The sequence below is a fragment of the Cinclus cinclus genome, chromosome 15, assembly GCF_963662255.1.
Source record: "Cinclus cinclus chromosome 15, bCinCin1.1, whole genome shotgun sequence".
Lineage (NCBI taxonomy): Eukaryota > Metazoa > Chordata > Aves > Passeriformes > Cinclidae > Cinclus > Cinclus cinclus.
In genome coordinates, this window is record NC_085060.1 from 9,012,130 (window position 1) to 9,036,539 (window position 24,410).

The 24,410-nt window shown below is 37.3% G+C and overlaps 1 protein-coding gene across 2 annotated transcripts in view; it reads right to left on the minus strand.

Moving 5' to 3' along the window:
* Positions 1-552: 552 nt before the first annotated feature.
* The window catches only part of STK26 (serine/threonine kinase 26), a 29,857-nt gene continuing 5,999 nt past the window's right edge, over positions 553-24,410 (minus strand). Inside the window, exons 1-11 of one of the 2 annotated variants that reach the window (XM_062503142.1) lie at positions 21,845-21,909; positions 15,345-15,575; positions 9,292-9,348; positions 7,515-7,623; positions 7,266-7,423; positions 5,197-5,382; positions 4,406-4,554; positions 3,675-3,768; positions 3,123-3,185; positions 2,897-3,033; positions 553-2,488 (exon numbers count right to left, since the gene is read on the minus strand). In XM_062503142.1, the coding sequence (XP_062359126.1) occupies positions 2,464-2,488; positions 2,897-3,033; positions 3,123-3,185; positions 3,675-3,768; positions 4,406-4,554; positions 5,197-5,382; positions 7,266-7,423; positions 7,515-7,623; positions 9,292-9,348; positions 15,345-15,575; positions 21,845-21,847 (1,212 nt within the window). In that variant the 5' untranslated portion in view covers positions 21,848-21,909 and the 3' untranslated portion in view covers positions 553-2,463. Of the gene's footprint in view, positions 2,489-2,896; positions 3,034-3,122; positions 3,186-3,674; positions 3,769-4,405; positions 4,555-5,196; positions 5,383-7,265; positions 7,424-7,514; positions 7,624-9,291; positions 9,349-15,344; positions 15,576-21,844; positions 21,910-24,410 lie in introns of those variants that run through there. The other variant, XM_062503141.1, reaches the window with a different exon arrangement.

The following is a 24,410-nucleotide window of genomic DNA, read 5'->3' on the forward strand; positions in this document are numbered from 1 at the left end:
TCCTGTGTCAACAGGGTAGAGCCACCAGTTATGAAACTCAGGAGGAATTCCCATCAGCTCTTCCCTCAGACTCCCACAGAAAAAGAACACCTTAAGGGAAGTGATGTGGAAGTAAAAAACGTTTTTAATTCTGAAAGATATATATGGAGCTCCTTAAAATGAGGTTTGTGTTGAGGCTGCCAAGGCAAAAGTTGAGGGAGCTGTGGCACAGGCCTTGGTGTCCCTTCAGTGCCCCACACCGAGGCCAAAGGCAGCCAGAGCTGTGCCAGAGCTGTGCCAGAGCCGTGCCAGAGCTGTGCCAGAGCTGTGCCAGAGCTGCACACGGCCGAGCTCACATCCCAGAGTCTCCTCTCCAGGGAAGGAACCAAACTGAACCCCGGGACTGCTCCGTCACTCCCAGCTGGAAGGTGTCCTCTGGACAAGGACAGTGTGGGGCACCCAGAGCTTTGCAGGGAACACCTTTCTCACAACACGAGTCTGTGACAGACATGTCCACAGCTCTGCACAGCTGCTGAAATCCAGAATAAAGTGATGCACAACAGAACGAGCTCGTGAAAGTTTACAGAACTTAAATATTTATTTTTAAATCATTTTAAACCCCCCAAAACATTGAAATAAGCTTCATCTATAAACAGATTTACAAGACTAACAACTACAGAAGCTAAAGGAGCACTACAATTTGTTTCTGTGATGCAGTTATTTTGTAAAGCTTCAGATCAACTGTATTTACAACTTTTGCTGCTTTTACATTTATAAAAATATTTATTTAATCCATAACATTATTGTTTTCAAAAACTATTTCCAGACTTTTTTCTCAGATATAAATTCTAATTGAATTTCAGTTATATAGCAGATGAAAGTTTTTAACAGAAACATTTTTTTTAAAATTAAAACAAGGAGTTAAAAGTAATTTTTTTACAGTGTAGGCACCATTGAAAATAATTGTCCTTGGCATATCTAACCACCATCTCTCACAAGTGTCCTTTATATAAAAATGATGTAATGGCAACATTTGATGAAAAATGCAGTATTTACTTGCACACCATTACTTTTTCAATATTTGGCAGATATATTTCAGATTCTTTAAAATGACTTCTTTTGTGCAAAAACAAAATGTGCAGGTCTGAACCATAAAATAAACACACCCAGCCTTTATCAAAAATAAATTTACACCAACAGTTCCACAGCTAAGTACTGAAAAACAATCCCAGTTCAAAACTTCAGCATAATATACATACTGGGTTGAAAAAGGGAAAAAACCAAATCAAAACAAAGTAACAGAAGAGATTACCCATCTAGCAGTACCATAAATATATAACTGAAAGCAACTTTATAGTCTTAACCTACTTTTTATGAAAAAAAAATCACTCTGTACTGCACAGTACTACCTTTTTGTGAAAGAATATCTATAACTCAGTTATTTGCATATTAACTGGTAAATACACGTTTAAAATACACTTTCAGAAAATTATAAACAAATTATGTTGATGTACTGTATTTAATGGATTTCAGAACAAAAATGTGTATAAATATCTTACAGGAGAAACAACACCACCACACAGAACGCTGGTGTTACACCGATACCTGCGTGTGAGGTATGCAACGTGCGACGCTCGGCTTCTCTGGCTCCCTTCCACCCAGGCATGTATACTCAGAGGAAAAAAAATTAAATTAAGTTCAACTGGACTTCAGGTTTTGTCCATTATTGCCGAAAGCCCCACCCCCTCAACTGTATTGCTCTAAATTTTCTTACCGTGATGATATAAGATTGAGTTACTACTTCAAAACCTGTTCTAAAAGGTAATACACAGACTGTACATCAGGATAGACCTGTTGCTACATATCACCTGCAAACTATTGCCATATTGCTCTCAAATGTATTTAATCATAGAGCTGCCTAAAATACTGTACCAATTTAGAATTAAAATAGATACTGTTGCAGGTTTGTTTTTCAGGGCACGATAACTATATGCTGGTTGAAGCAGGTGCTACAGCAATAACCTTGCCACTACATTACACATCTTGAATATGCTTGTGAAAAAGCTTTTTTTCTCTGAAGCTTGTTAGTGATTTACAAAAGTTTAACTCATGAATATAAAAGACCTGTACAACTCCATGTACAGGAACAAAATAGCATCAAAACATACTGTACTTGCACATTCTATTAACTAAAGTAATGGTTATTTCTAAAAGCAAAACTGCACCTCAACATTTATCAGATTAAACAGGTGAAACTACAATATTAAAAGTTGTTCTTTACAAAATAATTTCCTGAAAATATAAAACCATGTGCACTGCCACAAAATAGTTGAGTAGGTTCTTTCAAATCCTCAATCACCATCAATATGTTGCAAAGATCCAAAAGGCACAAGGAGCTCATGAGCTAAGCACTGCCAAGCTTGAAGTAGTTTTGGTGGGTTTCACTGGGTCCATATGAAACAGCAGTCAATTGTGTGAAGTTTCTTAGGATGAGTCATTAACAGAAAATCTACAGATAAAAAATGCAAGTTGAAAATTTTGTTAATGATACTGTTTCAGTTAGGCAAACAGCACATAAATATTTCTGCACCACTAAACTAGCATGTGCCTTCATCTCAATGATTCATAGTAAAAAAGCCACCAGGAGTGACATTCTCAAGAAAACATTCCTAAAAGAGGAAAGAAAAAGATTCTTTGTCTCCCCTATTGCATGTAAAGATGCTCAAGACAAACCTGCAGGCTAAATTAAAGAAGCAAGATACAGGAACTACAGTAAAGCTGCAGCACTTCCAACACCAGATACAGTAATTGCTAGTATCAGTTCTAGTCTCCAACTTAAGTGCTACCTATAACTACAAAGCTAAAGGTTTAGAACACTGGACAAAGCAGATCTTTCTCTTTTCACTGAACTACTCACTTCTGAAATTTCTCCATAAGTTTCTTCACCATCTTATCTGTGATCCCTGGACATGTTGCTTCTGCCACATTGATGCTTTTCTCAAGTTCCTCAATTGCTTTCTTTCTATTAGCATTATTTGTGTCCTGCTGCTTGAGCTGAGGAGCAAACCAAAAAAGTTAAAACTCAGAAAAGTTATTAGACATTTGGCTAATACTTTCAAAGAAGGTTTTAAGCCAACACCTACCTCAGCAAACACAGGGGTGATTATCATAGTTAAACAACTCAGGGTTTTAACAAGATCCTGATCCTAGAAGTTAACAAATATGGATTACATCAGTGTATTACAACATAAATCAGCATATACACAACATACATACTGCCTCTTAACACGGTACATGTGATTTTGGAAGTTAAATTTTAAAAAGCGTTTAAAATACACTACAAAACCCACAAAGACACAGTATATCAACAAATGTTATGGGATGTTGAAATAGGTGCTTGATGATACATCTCAATGTCATTCAGCATCAGAAAAACAGTTGTTTTTCTTCATTAGTAAGAGACTCTAAAAGTCCCATCTCTATGAATGGATACTGATCTACTGTACATCTGCAGTATATTTTGAATTTGAAGCTGACATGGCATAGGAAGTATCACTAACATGCATTATCTCTTGAACTGCAAAACATCCAATCAATTCTTATGAGAAGTGAAGTTACTAAGTTTTATCACTATGTTCCTTGAACTGCCTTCAGAACCAGCAGTTAGAAAGAAGAACTCCTCTGCCTGCACGTACCGTCCCATTCTGGAGCTTTTTTGCATCCGGCTTCTTCCGAACTGTAGTAAAGCTCCACTCAGGGTGAGAATTATTTTCTTTGTTGCTGGACTCCCTGAAACAAAAAGGACATGATGTACATAATACACAACAGAACACCAAGCAAGCATAGGTAACCCAAATACATAACAAGTCTATCAGGATTAGTTCCATATTCCTTAAAATAAGAGGAAAAAAACATGTATTGAAACATTAACTGAACTTCAAAAGAGGCTGAATAAATTGAAATGTGATCAAAAGCAAACAGAAGATGTTATCTACCTACAAAGACTTACCTTCTCCCATGGCATCCCATTTAAGAGTTATCTGATAGCCAGAAAAACAAGAGACTTACAGAAAGCATGTTGTTCCACAGGCAATTTGCAAACTTCTTCATGCACCTCAACTTTGCTCTGCAATATCTCTAATTGTGATTCAGTGGTTTTGGTACAACCACTAGCCTTAGACTAGGAAATAAATAGCACTTAAACAGAACTGAAATTGAGTTTAAAGAGAGAAAGTTTAAAGTGGCAACAAGCACACGGCTTGACTTATGTGTTAGTCCTCAGGGTCACAGAGGGGGTTTTCTTTTGGAAAAGAGACAGGTGTACAGAAATGCTGTTATTACACAGAAAAGCCGCAGCAAACCCACTTTAAGAACATTATCTAAACAAAAACACACCCAAAAAAGACTATACTGAAAACAAACTTACGAATCTGAACCATCGGAATCACTTTCATCACTACTATGTCCCTCTGCTTTCCACCTCTTAAACCTATCAATCAGCTCTGTCAGATAGGAAGTCTTCTTGGCATTTTTCATAATGAATTTGTGCTTCAGAAGTTCTTTTGCAGTGGGGCGCTGTAAGAAATACTTTAAATATTTAATGTTATGCTAACATTTCATGATTTTAAATGCTAATAGGGGAGACCTAGTGAGACAACAGACTTCTAGAGCTAACTTGTATAATGTCAGGAAATTAGTGAAACAGGAAGTCAGAAAAGCCAGTAATCCACATTTACGAGCATGCTAAAAATACGATCAAGTCACCCATAGGCTACACAGCTTATCCTACGTTAGGAGGTCACACCCAGGAAAATGACTAATGAAAACTCTCCAGTGCAACATTTCCATGTAAGCTGAATCCAGACAACAAAAGCTGTGCTGAAGAAAAGGATTTTAGATTATTCTCTCCTCTGGTAGTTTTTCTTCTGACATTATCCTAGTTTAGACTGCATTTTAGGAATCTGCCTCTGCCACTGTAATTTCTTTCAGTCTTCTCCCTCCTCCTTTTGAGCATTTTAAACAAAACAAACTAGGATAGAGACAGAGATATTAAAAAGCACCACTAAAATTTACAGTGGAAAGTATAGTCTCTAAAATTATTTTAATCACTGATGTTGCACACCACCAACAAAATACTTAACAAGCACAGGAGAGCAGAAGACAAAACTGAAACATCTACACACACACACACACACACACAAACATTTATCTACTCACAAATGTTGGGTCTTTATTTAGACATGCATCAATGAATTCTTTAAAAGGTTTACTGAAGTCTCCTAATAAAGTGGGAGGATTGTTTTTCGGAATGAGGAACAGAACTCTCATTGGATGCATATCCGAGTTGGGAGGCTCCCCCTTGGCCAGTTCAATTGCAGTGATGCCCAGTGACCATATGTCAGCCTGACAGGGGGAAAAGGGACTGTTAGTACAAAATTATGGGCTGGCATGACTAAGTGTTCCATAACTGGAATCTTGACATATAATGCAACTATATAGTAAAATTAATGTTGGTGTAAGTAGATAATGCAAACATTCCTTTCTAACACTTCAGGAGCACCTGACTCACAAAGACCTGGCTGACTTAATTAGTCTTTAATGACAAACATCTCGATCATAATTTTTGTTACAGTTTGTGTTCTAACACTGCCAGCAAGTTAAATGGGCACCTAAATTTACATGCTTCTGGAAAAGCTTCAGAAATATTGATTTTCCTTTGATTTTTTCCATATGTAAATTATAAATTGTCACAAATTTCCTATGTCTAATTCAGAGTTTGTTTAGGTATCCTACCTTGTTTGACAGCTCACTCTAAAACAATCAAAACAGAAAGCTGAATCAAATCCAGCAGGGGATCACTTAATGTCTTTCCTAACAGACTGCTTGATGAATTTAGCTCAAGAATTATTGGCAACTAGTCAAACTTGAAACACCACTTGAAGCACCAAGTTCACAGTGTAAGTCACAGAAGGATAATGAAGTACCACTCATTTTAGCTAAAAGCATCATTATAAACAAATTCTGCCTTTGTATCAAATCATTGCAACACACTGAGGAGATATGGAAGGCAAAAGATTTGGTTGCTGGAGAGCTTCATGTAAATGAAGGGGTGGTAAAGGTGATCTCTACATAGGGCAAGCAGAATTATTCCCAATCTGACTGCCCAACACACGCTTTTTAAAGCAGGGTAGAGAGCTTTTCCAAAATGCCCTAGGGAACACATTACACTGGGACCACTGAAACCCTAAACAGGAGAATTCCAACTTTTTTATCAACAAGAACCCCTGTGACAATTACACAAATTCCTTCAAGTCTGACTGATCCTGGGAAAGTCTCCTGGAGTGTGAATGTTTTCAGGACACTTCAGATACCCAACAGTTTTTCTGTATATGCACACCACATTAAGTACAGTTCCATGTTTACTATTTGAGAAAAAGCAGTAAGAAAGCATTACTTCACACATACCAAGATTTTTATTCTCTTGATCCTATTTCAAGGTTTTGTCTACAGAGTGTGGAAGGTCCAATGCCAGACTGAAACATGCTGCTGTTCCACCAACCACATGTTCTAGGACATCCTGTGGTTTTACACACAGAAGAGGGGACTGTTCCCTCCTTATTGTAATTTCTGCCAGCAGTTCTCAACTCTCAGAAAAACATGGAAGAACTCTGCTTTTCTACTGCTAGTTCACATAGGGAAACTCCTTTGCAATTAGTCATACATCAAGAGCTCTCAAGACAAAGAAAGGCACAAGGTACCATAATGCTTCTAAGCCACAGCCACCAAGTTACTTTTTACCTTCTCAAGACCTGTGCTAAAATTTTCAGCACTATATGGATCCTCAGAAATACCATTTGAGAAATTATACTCAGAGCTGTGCATAAAAAAGTGAGAAGAAATTAACATTTTAGCCACCATCTTGGCTCTAAATAAACTGCCATGTTCTGATGACATTTTACTTCGTGTGTACTTTATTACTGTCTGAATTAAATGCAAAACATTGAATTGAAACCAAATCAACCAACCACCCTACATTCCAAGAGCTCCCCTGAAAGAGACATGGTATCACCATTTTCCTTGGTGACTTTGCATCTAGAATGTAGAGTACAATGACATAAAACCAAATTAATCCTACTTTCAATTTTATTATTTGAAACCCTGTAATTTCATATCTGCTTTTTTTTCTCCCCATACTAATACAGCTAAAAGCAAAAGATCAAAATAAATGCTGTTAAGATAATCAGATACAAAAAAAAATAAAAAATATGGTCTGCTCTTATACTTACTTTTGAATCATATGCTGACTGCTGAATAACTTCAGGGGCCATCCAAAATGGGGTTCCAACAAAGGTATTTCTCTTAATTTGTGTGTCTGTTAGCTGCCCAGCAACTCCAAAATCAGCAAGCTTAACATCGCCTTGTTCTGATAACAAGACATTGGCAGCTGCCAAGGGGAAGTAACATAATAACTAATTAGAATACAGTTTTATGGTTTTCAAAGGCTTTAACAAAGTAGCATTTGAAATGTTGCACACCTTTTATATCCCTGTGAATTTTCTTCTCTGAGTGTAGGTAGTCAAGACCTTTCAAGATTTCCTTTAGCATAGTAGCAATCTGGAACTCATCAAATGGGCCAGCACGCAGCTTCAGAAAAAAGTTAAAAAAAAACCTTAAAATAATTTTAGTCTTGTATCTAATTTTTGCCTTGCTCTGATTAAATAACATCTTCAACTTGAAACATTTTTTAACATAAAGAACTAACAAAATTAATGAAATATTCAATGCAATATGTAAATATTCTAATTGAAATAGGTGCCACTGGAATGATCACCTTCACATCTCCCCTACTGTCAATACACTGGTTACAATACAATGTTGTTACTCCTCAAACATACATTGCCTGTGCTCCCCTCAGAATGCAAAGCACAGGAAAAGCAGCAACTAACTTTCCACAAAGTTTTCTTTCCCTACAGGCAACAAACACAGCAGACTTAATTTTGCAATTTAGATTAAGTAAATTAAGAAAACCAGTTTATTTCAAAATAGATCAATCTGTTGACCGTGGGTTTTAAATTTAATGATGCAGTTTTTACTTGTCCCAGCATTTTTGACTCCATGCTTGCTTTTCCATCAAGAACGTAACATGCTACCAATAAAGCTGCTAATGGATTAAGTATAAACTTTGCACAGTAGAAAGCTATGCAAATAAAACAAACTACATTAAAGTGAGCAGTCAAAAAAAAATACTAACAAAACAGTAAACACCATGAAATTATGGTAAGGCAAAGAGAGGCAAATGAGGCAAAACTGAAATTTTATTCTTCTAAAAGTTTACTCTTTTACAGGTTCAGCGATTTAAACTGGCACTAGTAATAGCTACTTCCATTTCTGACACTCCACAGAATACGACTGATTACTCTGAAGTGTCAGAGTACCTCACAGCCCCTTCCTCAAAAGGGCCAAGTTCTAGAGCTACAAACCACCACAGGCTCCACCTAATCACTATGCTTTTGATGAGATGTTATTTCATAAAGAAGTTTAAATAGATTTGTGAAGTACATGCTTCAACTCTCACAGACAAGACCCCTGTTAGTGAATACATAATTACCATTCTGTAATAGCAAAGACATGATATTTTTCCTTCAGAATCCCACAAAGACTGAGCTATATTATCTTACAGGAAAGGGTGGGTCTGTACTATTGCAGCTGAGGCAGAGCTGCACTGAAACCTTGGGGAAACCACATCCACACTCAGGGTACTGTGCCTGTGCACTCTCCAGCCTACACCCTCCATGAATGCCACACTATCTGAAGTAAAAGGCACTTTTTCATGCTGAACTGAAAATACCTGAACATGGAAAACCCAACACCTTTTAACCAGTTAAATTTAACTGTCTGAGGACACACTCCTCATTCATTCCTGAGATCCAAACCTAAAGGAAACATTTTTTACTGAAGTGTAATGAATTCTACTTGAAGGACGTGGAAAGCAATGAACAGAGGAACCCAAACCCAAAACCCACCAAACATACAGCAAGAAAAGGGTTTCTCAAACTAAAAAAACCCATGGCTTCATTTGACTGAGAACAAATGGATGCTTTCTAATGTTTAGAGACAACGAGTAAAACAGAAAAATTAACATTAATTCAATGTGATAGAACTACCATTCTAATTCACACTTTTTGGAGCATTATCATGGAGCAGCGATGTAATATCAGCCACCTCCAGGTACTTATCTTTATAAAGTGATAGAAAAACACAATGAAATGACATTCACTGATACTTTTAATGCAATAAAGGTCATATACTTACAAGATCCAAAGCTGACCCTCCACCCAAGTATTCCATTATTATCCATAGTTTTGTGCCCTGTAAAGGAAGGCATGAGTTATCAAAAGTCCAAGGCTGCCATAAAAATTTATATATATATATATATATTTTTCAATTGACTACCATCATTCTTAGGAAAAGGAAAACAGAGTCTTGTTAATCACCTAGTTGCATGCAATTACTTCTTGTAGAATGATCACACAGCCCCTGTGAGTTCTAAAATATTAATTTATAAGTCTGACTTCTGCATTTAAAAAAGCAATGAAAAACCACTATCACTACTAACCAATTTCTGCTAAATTGTATCTAAAATGATTTCACTTGAAGGAACAGAATTTAGAGGGGAAAAAGGTGATTAGGCAGTGGTTTAAGTTTCAACATTTACAAATAATTACTTAAAATGGACCTTGAGAATAATGCAACGTTCTGCATTTCCTCTGTGGAGATGCCAACCTCTAGAACTGACAAATTATTCTAACACTGATTTCTAGGTGCTGACTTTGGCTTTTTGCTGACTTGGCTGGTCATGGCAAAAGGTGGCTGGTTCATAGAAACAAAACTGAAAACATTTGGTAGCAAATCTACAGACTTCTTTCTTGCCAGAGTCCCCTCAAAAGACAAAACTCAAATATGAATCTATGTGGTACTACTCAAGAAAATTCTGTGAATAAATATATTTATTTGAAATAAAACCCAGTTATTAAAAATACTCAAGTGAACCACAGTTGGTGAAGTACCACACACACTGTGTAAGTTTCCAGCAAATATTTACCAGTGCAACTTCCTCATTACAGAGCACAAGCCTGGGGCAGGAGTACTCTTTAAAGCCTCTTGCATTCTCCACTGTATACTTTCCCACCCTATGGCCTGCCCAGGGATGGAAATCTAAAGAAAACTCAGCAAGCAAATAAAGGTGCAGTTTCTGAAAGCGCCACATCCAATCATCCTAACAAAGTGTGCTCTATTGGATTTATACTGAATTTAAAAAACACACCATTTATGAGAGTCTATTCCAATATTATGATCTCAGCAGGGAAGGGCTGGCTAATTTTAGCAGTTTTTATAAAGCCCAACTCTGTCAGCTCAGAAGACCTGCAAGGAACTCCTGTTCAAAGCAAACACTGTGGTTACCAGACATATTTGGAGGATTTGACTATTACTTGAAAACAGTACAGGGTGAAAATGAGAAAGTACTGTTCCTCAAATAATGTCTCAAAGAAATTGCTACTATCCAATGAAATCGGGTGTGGATAACTTCTAGCCAGGCATGAACAACCTTTTTCCTGGCTATTTTCTGTCAGCCAAGTATAAATACACAGGGCAGAACAACCAGTATCTTTAGATTGTCTCAAAGCTTTGCTGCACAATTCTGATGGAAATCTCTGGATGTTACTGTAGGATTTCTCCATAATTGAATCTGAAAAGCTGAGAATAACTTCAGGTTTATTTGCAAAAGAAAAGAGCAAATTTAGGTGGCTGTAGAAGTTACAAGGCTAGATACTGAAAATCTTGACCTAAATGGCACAAGTAAGGAAAACAGTAATGGAATTCCAGTCATCAAGAGATTTATCTCTATGGTACTGCTGAAAAGTCCAGCTGAAGCACTTCATCAAGTGTACTTTCCAAATCTGTGTGACCCAGTACATGCCAGAACTACAATAACTTTTAATACTTTTAATCTTTTTCTTGCCTGAACTGGTAGGGGAGTAATGCATTTTGACAAGCCATTAAGCAGGAGGAAAACACTCATTTCAGCAATCTAACCTATCCAGGGGACCCTCCACACCCAGTGGTTTGTTTATTGAGATGTTAATTGCAATCCATGTGCCATAGGTGATGAAGAGACAAATTTAGATTTTGACCTTCTACAAATATGAAATATCTACAAATGCCTCTACCAGGACTTAAATTATCTTACAGCCACAAAAGTTGCAATACAGCTGAAGCTTATAAGAGTCTACACCCTTTAGTGAAAGTCATGATATAAAGGTAAAGTATTGTACTATAGTACACAAATGTGTTTATTAAAGTGCATTCTTTGACTGTATACATGCTTGCACATCACCTACCAACATGTTTAGAAAACATTGTTGATCCTACCAGACACCCAACAAAAATCCAGGAAAAAATTACTAAAACCTAAGCTTTAAGGTTAATTCAATGGGAAACTCCCATTTGAATTTCAACGTATGGGGCTTTTTTACCTTTTTGTGTCACAATAACTGAAAACTGGCATCAACTTTATCTTAAGAGCCTCTAGGAAGCAGACCTTGCCATCTTGTACCAATGATAAGGTTTTTCAAGACTAAAATACCTGCTAACAGACAAGTGATGTTGCATTGCTAGGAAAACTATTGAGGGACTGTCCAAACTTTTAAAATCACATTTACGAGTTGGATATACAAGCTGTAGAGCTAGGCTGCAGAATGCCACAAGTTAGTAAGTCAAGTAATTGAAATAAAGACACTCTTCCCTTCTGCCTTTCAGCAGCAGGGGCATCAGGGGGAGCCTGCATGCAGCTGGCAAGCCCCAGGCTCCCTGGGACTGGGCCACTCCATCTCCACCAGCCACAAGGGCTGCCTTTGCATCCTGAAGTGCAAAGAAACTGTCAAGATACAGAATATGTAGAGCAGACTGTACCAAAATAAAATCTCTCATCTGAAACGTTTGCAATTAGAACCCCCTCACAATTACATCTCTTCTTCCATGTTTTTAGTTGCAACAACTTTTAGCTATCAACTATCTTGCCAGAGGGAAAACTACAAAATGATGACAAGAACAATCTGCTTACTTAAAGCTTAGTTGAAATAGATTGAAAAAGAGTAAGTTACAACAGAAGATGTTCCATCCAGTTCAACTGGATGAACTGAGGCTTACATGATAAACTTGAAGCCAACACATGGTCTCAGCTGTGATTTCTTCAAAGTAGAAACTATAAAATTTAAAGATTTAAGACAGATCTAGATTACTGAACTAGTAAGTACTGTAGGCAACTTGAATGCCTTTGCACTGAGGGTTTGCTTTGGTATTTAGTCAGGAAAATATTGAGTGTCTTTGAACAGTGTAAAAGTACTAAGATTTCTAACAGCATTTCTACAGCTTGAGAGAGAGCTCCATGTATGATTAATACACTTTCATAAACTATTTCTAGTTCATAAAGCATCTGAAATACAGCACACTGGCTGAACTGCTTTGTTTGCCCGTAAATAAAGATGCAAAGGAAAAAAAAAAAATCTTAAAATTTTGAAATAGCTTCTATTTACCTTATGCTTATGCTCTTTTTAACCATTACCTTTAAAGTATTTGCAGGAATTTTCCAGTGATCTTTATATATAAATTGAAATACCCAGCAATAAACATATGGGACCACTGTGATTGTGAACTTCACACCAGTTATATCTATGGAAAACTGCTTCTGACCTCTGCAGCCTAGGACTTGGCTTTGTAAGATGTCTTATTTTTCAGAATTTAACCTCAATATTCTTTAACCTTTAATTATGCAGTCATTTGGTACACAACTGTACCCATTTCATTGTTTCAAAGAGATACTTACAATGTATAGAAAAATTAAATCCTGAATGAAGTACTACACATCTTAACAATCAGGCTGACAGCCACTCTCAAAGAAATAGCTAATAAAAAGTTAACAGCTAGAGCAATTAAGTAAACAAACAAACAAAAGTAGACAGACACAACTCTCAAAATATCTGCTATTACTAAAATGGAAAGGCAGAATAAAAGAATCTTTTTACACTGAACAAAGCCAATACCCTCTTTCCCCTGAGGAGTCTCAAGCTGCAAGATCTTGAACTAGCAACCAGGGATTAATTTAGTCTAAGAACAATTTAGATAGAAGACGCTACTTAAAAAGTTGCTTTATTTATTTTTAATTACAGAATTAAAGCTACTCATTTATTTGTGGACATTTTTATTCATTTACTTTGGAAATAGCAAGCAGCATAATTACCCATCATGCTACTCTGGGATGCAAAAGATTCCTGTGAACAATTTTTAGGGTGTTTTTTTTTTTTTTTGTTGGTTTTGTTTTTTTTTTTAATGAGACGGATTTATTAAAGAAATGGAAAAGTAACCAAAATTCCACAAACACCTCCCCAAACTCCAAACACAGAAATTTTCCTTCCCCAAAAACTTTACAAGTGTGAAAAACAAACAAGAGATCAGTATTAATCTTTCAGAATTTATCCATCTAGAACAGAAAATAACTCACACAGTGGTGAGGAGAGTACTGCAGCACTAACATGACCCTATATTTTCCAAGAATTTTTTAAAAACAACAACAACAGAAAAAAACCTAAGCAGAATTTAATGGTTGTATAGCACTGATAGAATAATTAGACTTTACTTTCCACACCTATATTGCTGTAATGAAAAGACTTTTCTTTTCCTATTCAATCCATAACTTATAAAGTTCTTTCCACACCCCACCTCCGAGAAAACAAAGAACAAACAAAACAAATCCCCACCCAATCAAAGTTTAATTCCTCCATTTATAGCTGCTGAAATCACTGTTTAGTTCGGAGATTTCACAAAACACTTTTCTAAGCAAAAACACTTCCAAGTAAAAACACTTTGCAAGACTTACTTTGACCTGTTTGTACTTCAGGGCAAAAAACTGGGCTTTTACAGCACCAAGTTAAAATGATAGATAATTCAGGAGAACAGAATTTAGGATTTAGCTCATCACAGAAAATAAAGGACTGTAAAGACCAATCACATCTGGATCTGCAGCACCATTTGTGCACTGCTCCAGGGGAACCTTACTGGTTGAATTCAAAGTTATCTTGAGATGAACCTGCTTGTTCTAATATGCTGTGATGGTGGAAAGAAAATCCTATTTCTCAGACATGTATTACTTTTTAACAAACAAAACAAAAACCCCACTGACTGAGCCCATATGAAGAGAAGCAAAAATGGGTTATCAATGGCAATTTGTATGTTTACTTGGGTGTGAAGAGCACACATTAAACAGCAAAGCCACTACAGCTGTCTTATACTAGCCAAAATGAGAAGTTAGTATTTGGAGATTACTAAATATACTGAAAATATTGGAAAGATAACTTGCCCACTTAGTATTAAAATATAAAAGATTCAATACTTTTGCTATTTAAATAGCAAAACCTACAAATAACATTACTAAATAAATTCTCCAAATACGTTTATGTACCACTGAAAGATACAGCACAAGTGTGACACAGAGAACACTTATCAGAAGTCTGTCTTTAAAATGTAGAAAACCCCACTACACCTCAACAAAGCAGAAATGCTGAGAGGGAGACCAAGCACCAAAAAACAATACCAACCAGAAAAACCTCCCAAACTGAAGCAAACAAATCAAAACGAACAAAAACCCCAAACACAAGCAAATAACCCCTCCCAGATACTTAATATACTTTGAACTATCACTAAAATTTCAGCATACATTAAATGCTTTCAGGGATTTTTAAAAGTCATCTAAAATATGTCAGCAGCACAAAACGTTTAAGCATTATTTAAGGTGAAAAGTTTTACTCAACATTTTGGTTTTCTGAAGGTTTTCATTTTTGTTTGTTTGTTAAATTATGCCTTAGATAACATTTCACACAGTGGTTACATAACTCTGCTGATGTCAGTGTTACTTTGTCTCAGGCCTACTAAGCTGCTAACTGCCAAAACATTTTACATGGTGCAGGGTTTCTTTCCACACCAGGCACAGCTTTTGTTTCTGTTAACTATGAAGGTATATTCCTCTTGCTCAGAAAGGCCAAGAAATTGTGCTAGGCATTGTGGAGGGAGGAGAGAAAACCAAGGTCCAATAGCAAAAAGAATCCTTTATCAACTGTTCATTCTGTAGCCAGTTTGTGCAAATCCCAGCCTCAAAGAGTAAGCAGCAAAAAGAGAAAAATAAAGTGAAAAACTCAGATCAAAGAAAAATAAAACCTACTAAAAATGCCAAGTTGGTATAATAAATCTTCCTTAATTTTAGATGATTTTCTTAGCAGCATTCTGGCAAATCTTTGTGCAATATTATACATTACCTTTAAATATGATCCATAGTATTTTGTTACATAAGGACTATCACACTGACTTAAAACAGTTATCTCTTGCTGTATATCTTCTATTTCATCTTCTGCTTCCTCAAGGTCTATGATTTTTATGGCAACCACTTGCTGCGTCCGATTATCAATTCCTTTGAAGACCTCACCAAAGGAACCCTTCCCAATGCGTTCCAATTTTGTGAATAGCTCTTCTGGGTCTGCTCTGTGGTTCTAGAAAAAGAAAAAAAAAAGTAGGGAAAAAAGACACATGAGTTGCCTAATTTGCTTCCGAGTTATTAGACCTCATTACTTCCCAAAAAGCATGTCATCCAGATTTATCATCACCAGAAGGGTTGCATCAGGTAAATTTATTTCCTACACACTAACTTCTAATTCAGCTATTAGTTAGAGAACATACATTATGCAATTCTGTCAAAGGTGAGCGAGCCTTACCAGGGAGGGAGTCAGGTACAAACCTCATTTCACTTCCAGATATAACAACCCTTTAACACAAAAGAATAGAGGTGTTCTTAAATTAATCCTGCCTGTGCAGTAATTCAGAAGACAGGGGAATACAATTACTGGCAGAGGACCACCAGCAACATCACTCAGGCAGAAAAGGCTGGGCTTCCCACCTGGCCAAGAGCCTGGAGCAGGCACAGCTCCCTGTCATGTAACACAGTGAGGGGTGCTTGGGAGAGGATGGCACAACTGTCAGAGTCCAAGAGCAGGTAAGACCAGGTGTCCTTGGAGCAGTTAAAAGTGCTGACAGAAAGATGAGCCAAAGGGACTGAGAGGTGTTCAGCAAAGGAATGAGAAGCTGTCATGGAGTACTGAACCCATGGCACAGATTAGAACTGGCTGGTATCACCACAGCCTTACAGAGGGGAGCAGAGCACTACTGAGGACACTGCCGGTTTGGAATCTCTGCTGAATAACTACTCTTAAAATCACCAGACTGCTTATTGTAAAAATATTTTAAATTTCTTAGCTTCACTCAAGTAGTTGGGCAGGCAACAAAAAGGAAGCAAATTCTCATTTTCCCTTCAAGATAAAGCATGCCATGTGGCTGCTTAGAGAACCTTGCATATCCAAACAACAGAGCACTGGCTTTTGAAGGACATGATGATGACACACTCCACAGTTTAAGACAGAACTTCAGATCAGAGTACAAAAGTTTACAGAGAAATGTTCTGAAGAGGTCAGACAGACACACCAAAAGAACAGAACAGCCCATGCTTTGCAGATCAACAGAAATAAACACCTTACTGCTATCAGAACTGGGCAACTGACTGCACAAATCAGTGCTGAATAAAGAAAAAAGCCCTCTAATTCAGCAAGAAGTTTTGAAAATATGGAAGAGATACTTTGCATCTATTTCACATTCCAAAAGTCACAACCAGCAACAGAAGCAGCAGGTTTGGCAAAAGTAGACATTTAAGCACAGATTACCCTATATAATCAAATATTCAATTATCAACATGAAACCCCAGAAAATTTCTTTACATTGGTGCTCTTGAAAACTAATGAGAAAATCTTTACTGGGGAAAAAAGAATACATTAGTGCAAAATGGACAGTCCCACTTTCATACATCTGGGCCCTAACTGTTGTTTCTTCCCTTTGACCAGAACTAGAATTTATTCCACAATATGGTGAAATGAATCAGGAAACAGATTTAGCTAAGACTTAACCAGATGATTTGCCAGGTTTATTTTCAGCTGAATCAGTTCACTGTTCATATATACCAAGCTGCTATTTCTGCTACCACAAGAGGAGGGCATATGAATTAGTACAGCAGATCCATAGTGATCTGTGGAGGATTTCTAGATTTTTCAAAAAAAACAAGATACATTGCTGCTCCTGAGCAGCACACTGCCACAGGAACTAGGAGTTTTCCCTTTGTCTATAATGAGGTCATTGCTACTCTGCCCCATTAAAAACAGTTCCTAGAAATATTTAAACAAAAATATTTTATTAAGTTGATAGAGACAGTGAAAGACCTAAAAGATGAACAAATACACAATCAAAGGAAATGGGGAAAAAAAAAGAGGACTTTTTTGGTCTGAAACCTGGGAGAACTAATATTGTTATATTAGGAAAGAAAATGACTGAAGCTTCAGGTGCTCATAAAGCATTTAGCTAAAATGGTCCCAGAACACCTGTAAATCTTCAGACTGTCCAAAGACACTGCTGTACTCCACTGCATCAGCTCCTGCCATCATTTCACCACCAAGACTAAAAACCATTTTTTAAAAAAATCTGAATTTAAAATCTATTTCCAGGGGTGCTCAAAACATTATTGTAGGGACGGGTGTTGCAAAAGCAGCAGCAACAGCCACCCAGCCTCTCCCTGCTGCCAGGTTAAGATGCCAAACTGTCTTCTAGCCAGGAATTGCTTCTCAACTGCATTAGCTACAGTAAGGAATCATTAACTCATAGTACTCAATTTACAATAAACAGAGACACACACTTAAAAGAAACAAGTTAAGAAAGATGACTGGCAAATCTTTTTATTGATGCTTAAATACTCATCTTCACAAAAGCCAGCTTCAATTTAAAACATACTTGGAATCTGGGATTTCAGGAGTCATTCATACTAATAAGTATTATTGATTTGAGATTAAACCTGTTAAACACTCCCAGTCAGATAAAAGAAAAGCAATTTAATCACAGATATACTCAGCTAATCCAGCCCTTCACAAATGTCTGATCACCTCAAAGGGCAACACTTGGATTTTGCTGGGAGAGAAACCTTAAGCAGAAAACTCTGGGCTCCTCAGTAGAAAAGTACATCACTCCATCCTATACACCCACTTAACCATCATCGAGAACAAACCAGGCCTACAAATTCTCTCCCCCAAGCTACTTCAGGTGAATCAGAGCTTTAAAGGCTATTTTATCTTCCAACAAGTCCTGATACCATTATGTGTGAGTGCTAGCATACAGGGAGAGATCAGTCACGGCTGGACTTCCCAGTGCTGCAGAACTCCATGTACATCCCTGGGAGGAGGAGGTGGAACAGAGGGGCATCAGAGAACAAACTGTGCAGGACTACTTGAGGAAACAGTCACATCTTTCTATTCTCAGAAAATCCTCTCACAGCAAGCGAAGTCAGCTTTACAGCTTCTGTTACTCACCGAGGCTGACAAGGGACTGTGGGACACTCCAGGGTAAGGACAAATATTTCAGACCAACTGCAGCTAATATTGAGATAATGTCCTTTGGAAAGACTTCAAACTTGTAACACTACATAACTTAAAACATGGCCTGAGAACAAAGACTGCATTTTGAAACAGATTTTGCTTTTACCTTTCTTAATTTTCTTGTCTTTCAGCCTACTGTTCTACAACGTTATTCTATAACTAATGAAAACAAAACAAAACTTTAAAAGACTGCGCCACAAACAAATGTATAGAAAAGGGTGGAGATATATATGCCAGTAAATTTCTTCAACACAGCTGCCAGCTAAACATCCAATGTGGCAGAAATTAAGATTTTGAACACTATTAACACTCCTGAGCAAAATCATTCATTTTATTCCTTGTTGTTTCACAGATCTTTCACTGAAATGGAAAAAAGCTTTGAAAGACACCTGCAGGAATAACTGGTATTCTTCTTTTAAAATAAATACTGGTTTCCATGGGAAGCCATGTCTGTTGGGCAGCAGATGGTAACAGCACAATAGACAGTATATGAACTCCATCATCACCTCTCCAAAGATAATATCTACACGTGGACAAACCAGGCAGAGAACGTCATGGTCTTTCCCTCCCCAAGCCCAGTTCCACAGACAGAAGCAGCAACAAGTACAAGCACAGGCACATTCACATGCCAGCTCCAGTCCTGCCAGTGTGACTAAGAGCAGCAGCACAAGCGTGACAACACAAGCCCTCTGCACTGCTTCCAAGTGCACCACTTCACCAGCCCAGCACAACCACACAGCCTGAGGCCTTCAGGAAATCTCTCCTCCTCTCTTATTCAACCTTGTGGCATCACTGCATGTGTTCATACACATCTGTATGTGCACACAAAGTCACACAATCTGGCTCCAAAAAGACCTCAGCAGGTTATCCAATCTGACCACCTGCTCAGAGGCTCCAAATAAAAAACACCATAGTATTATTTTTGCCATCGTACTTCTTTTTTAACATCATTTTTGCCAGTTGTTGTGTCAAGCATTCTGCCAATCTGGCTTATATAACCTCCTTCCTTTGTTTCCAATGAACACATGTTTCTGAAGCAATGTCCTTGCTGTGTTCTGCTACAAGACTGACTTGCTGACTCACCTTTTCACCTCTGACCCTGTCATGTACCTGTACTTCAAATTCTGAATTCTTCCTTTAAAACAAACTTAAAACATACTGACTATGTAACTTCCAAGGTTATACAGAAATCTAATGACATAGACTAAATTAGAAGAAGCAGTATGTCAGGCTGTGTCCGGATCTCTTGGTGCAGGACATCTCTTTTACAGGAAAAGATCTTCTGAAAATGCTCACTAATGGATTTCATTCAAAGGTATTGAATACAACTGAATGAAAAAAAAAAACAAACCTGCAAAGAATTAGACAGAGTCTGAACTAATGCTTTGATTCTAACAAAATCAAGCATCTAACATCCTCTAGGATTCCTAAAGCAATTATTTTAACAGTCTTGTGAGATTTCTTTTAAGTAGTCTGTCAGTGTGAGAACATATATCCTCTTGTCTTAACAGTATTTCTAAAACCTGACTCAGAAATGATGTTGCACTGAGGACTTTCAAGCGTCTCCCAGGCTTTATATGGAACAGAAGTTCCCTTGTAGCACTGCTACAGAGCAGCTCACTTACACTTACACCTACATTACCCAAATATTCATTAAATAAAGATATAATAACTAATTCAAAGGATTTTATAAAAGTTTGGCAAGAGAAGCCCATAGAGTGTTTACTCATGTTTTTCAAGCACCCACTACTATGGCAGTCTAACAGGTCTTGGTATCTTTGGAAGCCATCAGAATTACCTGTGTTTAAAAGACTATCATTCCATTGACAGGCATTTACCTATTCTTGAATAAAGTATCTCTAAAATTTTTCTTCTGTTCAGACCCCCAAAAATAAAATTTAGAGGGAGTAAGATTTACAAACCCGATAGGCTACAGTACTTCTTAAGAGCAATGACTTAATCAACAGATACATTTTTCTTTATCTCTTCCCATACACTCTCTGCATGTAGTTTCAGTTATTTTATATATATATATATATATATATACACACACACTAATTATACACCATGCATATTAAAACATGTAACAATATTTATTCACATAATTATATATATTTTAATATTTTACCTGCAAAAGGAAACTTACAGAAACAGTGCCATAGGCGTGTATGTGTATACATAAAAATTTAAATAGTTTCCAGTTAATGAAAGCACAGGTGCAGATCCATTATTACTTACAAAGAGTAAGCAAAAATGAACCTGCTGACATTCAAGACAAAGATGGAACCTGTAGACATCTCTTTTTCTCCATCTTGAACATACACAAACTTTTTTTTCAGCTATTTTGGCACGTAAATAAACTCTAATGTTGCCCTGCAGTCCTGCTCAAGACTAAGATATCAGGATTTGATTATATTTACAGGAACTGTATGATACATATGCAGATATTATTTTAACAACAGAACAATTTGATTTTATCAAATTTTTACATTATCTACAAGTTTTTCTCCTCAGTGGGTAATAAAAACTAGATCTGGGTTTTGCTGTCCTTAAATGGCACCTGACCTCCATTACTTTTTATCAAACATCTCTCTTATCTGACAAGGCCAAGACTCATTGCCATTTTTAGTGAGAACCTAGGGAACTTCATAGAAAAGCAAAAAATGCAAGCAAAAACGTATGTGGTTTTGTCTTCATCAAGTTAGCCATAAGGTGAGCTGCTTGAAAATTTCTATGACTATTGAAACTCTAAAATCAGCATTCAAATCCACTTATAGACAGAATTTTAAGGAAAGATTTACCTTCATATTCAAACCAAGTCTGACCTGTGGCAGATGCGAGCTGTCAATTGTACATTATGCTGAAAATGGAAACCACTGAACTCACTTCCTCTATTCTTAGCTTTTCTTTCACACAACATAAAGCAGATTAGGAAAACACATAAGTAAGCACAAAAAACAACTAATACCATATGTCCCAGAGATTAGCTCTTTGACACAAGGCAATTAAAAAAATTGACACCAATTATTTATGAAGAGTACCCTGCACTGAGGAAACAAAGAGAAATTTCCCATGACAGCGAGTTTCTCTATAACTGATATCCTACACATCCTACAGCTCAAACGGAGTCCCACTTGGCTTCTATTCTATGTATCAATACCTTTTAACTACCTAGTATATTTTTAAAACATCCTCAAACCATTGCATACAGTTGCATAATCTCCAGTCTGTTCACATCTCTGAGGAGCACAGCCTGTTAAAAAAAAATCAGACAAATTAAAGTGGGGGACACATACCATTTACATGATTGAGTCTTTACTACAATTTGAGAAAGATGTGAGTGGCTGAATGTTTCCTAGCTAGAAGCACGGACATCCTGAAATGGAGATAAAAATCAGTTAAGACATCAACAGGTTCTGGTGTCCCAGTGTTTCAACTAACTCTGTTCTGCATTTATTAAGAGTTCAACAAACTTATCTTTCACAACAAGTTTCATCTCCTCTGTTGAACAGTGCAGGACAAGTGACTGCTGAATGAGCAATTAACCCACCTCAATGAGCTAACCTGAATCAGAAGTCAGAACATAATGGACTACTGCAATTTCTCATTGCTAAAGAGCACTTGTACCCTCTCCATTTTAGGAACTGCTTCAAAAAACGTACTCTGCAGAGAGATTTCAAAGGCCACATCTAATAGGAATATGGAAAAATAACCATTTATGGGCTGCAGACTACTTTTAGCAGTGTGCCCTTCCTTTCAGCACCAGCCTGCTTATCAGTACACAAACAATTTTTTTTATTTTTGCCACACCCATTTAAAGGAATAACCATGTCAGAATTCTGCCAGCAAGAGCCTGTATCATTACAGCATTTCAACCATTTTCTTAATATTTAAATACAGCTAAGTGGCAACTGCTACATAAATCTGACAGGCTTTCTCACTCTAGAAGCCACTCCAGAGTTTCTTCTGTGTAAGTTAGGACTTGATACTCAGCCTTCCTCCTGTAAATAAGATTAGAATTATGCTACAAGCCAGCTAGTACACAAATTACAACAAAATCCAGGTTTTTAACCTGCCAATTCATAAACTAAAAAAGTAGTAAATAGGCCTCAAGTATGACACACATTAGTACTTTTGCTAAATCTCTCCACTGGAGAAGTCTACTTATTTTCAGGCCAAACAAAATTAAAGTGAGGCACAAAACACGCTGGTTGAAAAAGGATGGCTCCAAACCACAGTGTGGGTGGGTTAAAGAGCAAGCCACAAGCTTTGTTACTACAGATAAGTCTCCAGACACAGTGACTGCCTGCAATGAACCCTAAGTGGGACCCCATACTTAAGAGAGTATCACCATTCCTTTAATTTGGGGAGGGACCATTTGAAGAAAGGAAGGCAAACACCAGTCTACTAGAATCCTACATTTCTGTCCTCTCCCCAAGGATAGAGGACCACAAGCTTGGAAGCTGTACTGTCTTCCTGAACACTGGCCCTTGATCATATTGATGATACTGGACCAGAAGCTACAAAAAACACACAACGAAAAACCAGAAATACAACTCCAAAATGAGCTACAAAGAAAGAAAGAAACCTCTGTTGCCAGAATAAACCTGCCCATTTCAGGAAACTCCTTTTTCAATTACTTTGCAGCTCATTCATAGCATTGCAAAGCATCTCATTACATAAAAGGCAAGGGGAGGGGGGAGGGGAAGAAAAGAAACACCCTGGAGAAAAAAAAAAAAGAATCAGTTTCTTCTTGCCAACTAGGCTAGAATAAAGCTGTACAGGAATGTAAAAATGTTCTTGCTATGACCAGCTGCCAGATGACACCTTCCTAGGTGAGAGATCAGCAGCAAGAACATTTTGCTCCCCTCGTAATTCTCTGTTTTTAACTGATCTACATCAGTGGAAATTCAATTTTTTTTACTCAGTGATTTACATTTAGACATGCTACATCACTCATGGTCACTTCAAGCTGTACACTGTTTTTATTATTCAGCATTCAGCTCCCAACATAGAAGCCTCCACTGAAACACAACTTGACATCTAGCAAAGCACAGACACCCTCTGATCCTCCCCCAATCAATATTATTCAGATATTCAGAACATACAACAGTACCCAGTTGAGAGGAAAGCCTGTGAAAGACTGGGAGCAGGAGGAAACAGTAAAAAAACCCTCCATTCTCCAGGACTGAACACATGGTTCTTGAATTCTAGTCCATGTAAACAGTGAAGCCACTTTTGGCTCTCAGACTCTCCCAAGGCTCAAGTAAGAAACCTGCAGATTTCTGCACATTTCTCATTCCTTTTTTTGCTTCACTGATGCACAGAGAATTCATGCAGAACCATGACAGACCTTGTCACAAATCTTTTCAGATAAGCTGCCTCAATCAAGACCATTCAAATCCAGATTTCAGCAACACAAACTTGGCTACACACTTCCAAAAATTGCAGTTCTGTGCAATTCTTCAAAGTTTTCCTTATGAAGAAAGAACTAAGTTGAAGCCATTTTCTTTCCTGAGCTATGGACCTAATCAATACAACCCATCTCTGCAAAAACACAGGCACAAAATATTAGGAAGAATGAGACCAGCAAGCTACTGCTACCGTGTCAGCACCTGTATTGATAGTTCCTCTGATTCAGTTCTTTTTGCCAAATCTATTTGGCTAGCAATCCTCCAGCAGAGGAGAGTTCAGTGAATATCACCAGGTGGGTACCCTTCCCAGGAGATTTAAGCTTCTCCTTCAGAGCTAAGGAGTGTGCTCAGTGATCCTCATCTAATCAACAGAACAGACATGTTCCAGAAGAACTGCAAGAAGTTTAAATTTAAAGAACAAATTACAGTTCTTTAAATAGAGTAAACA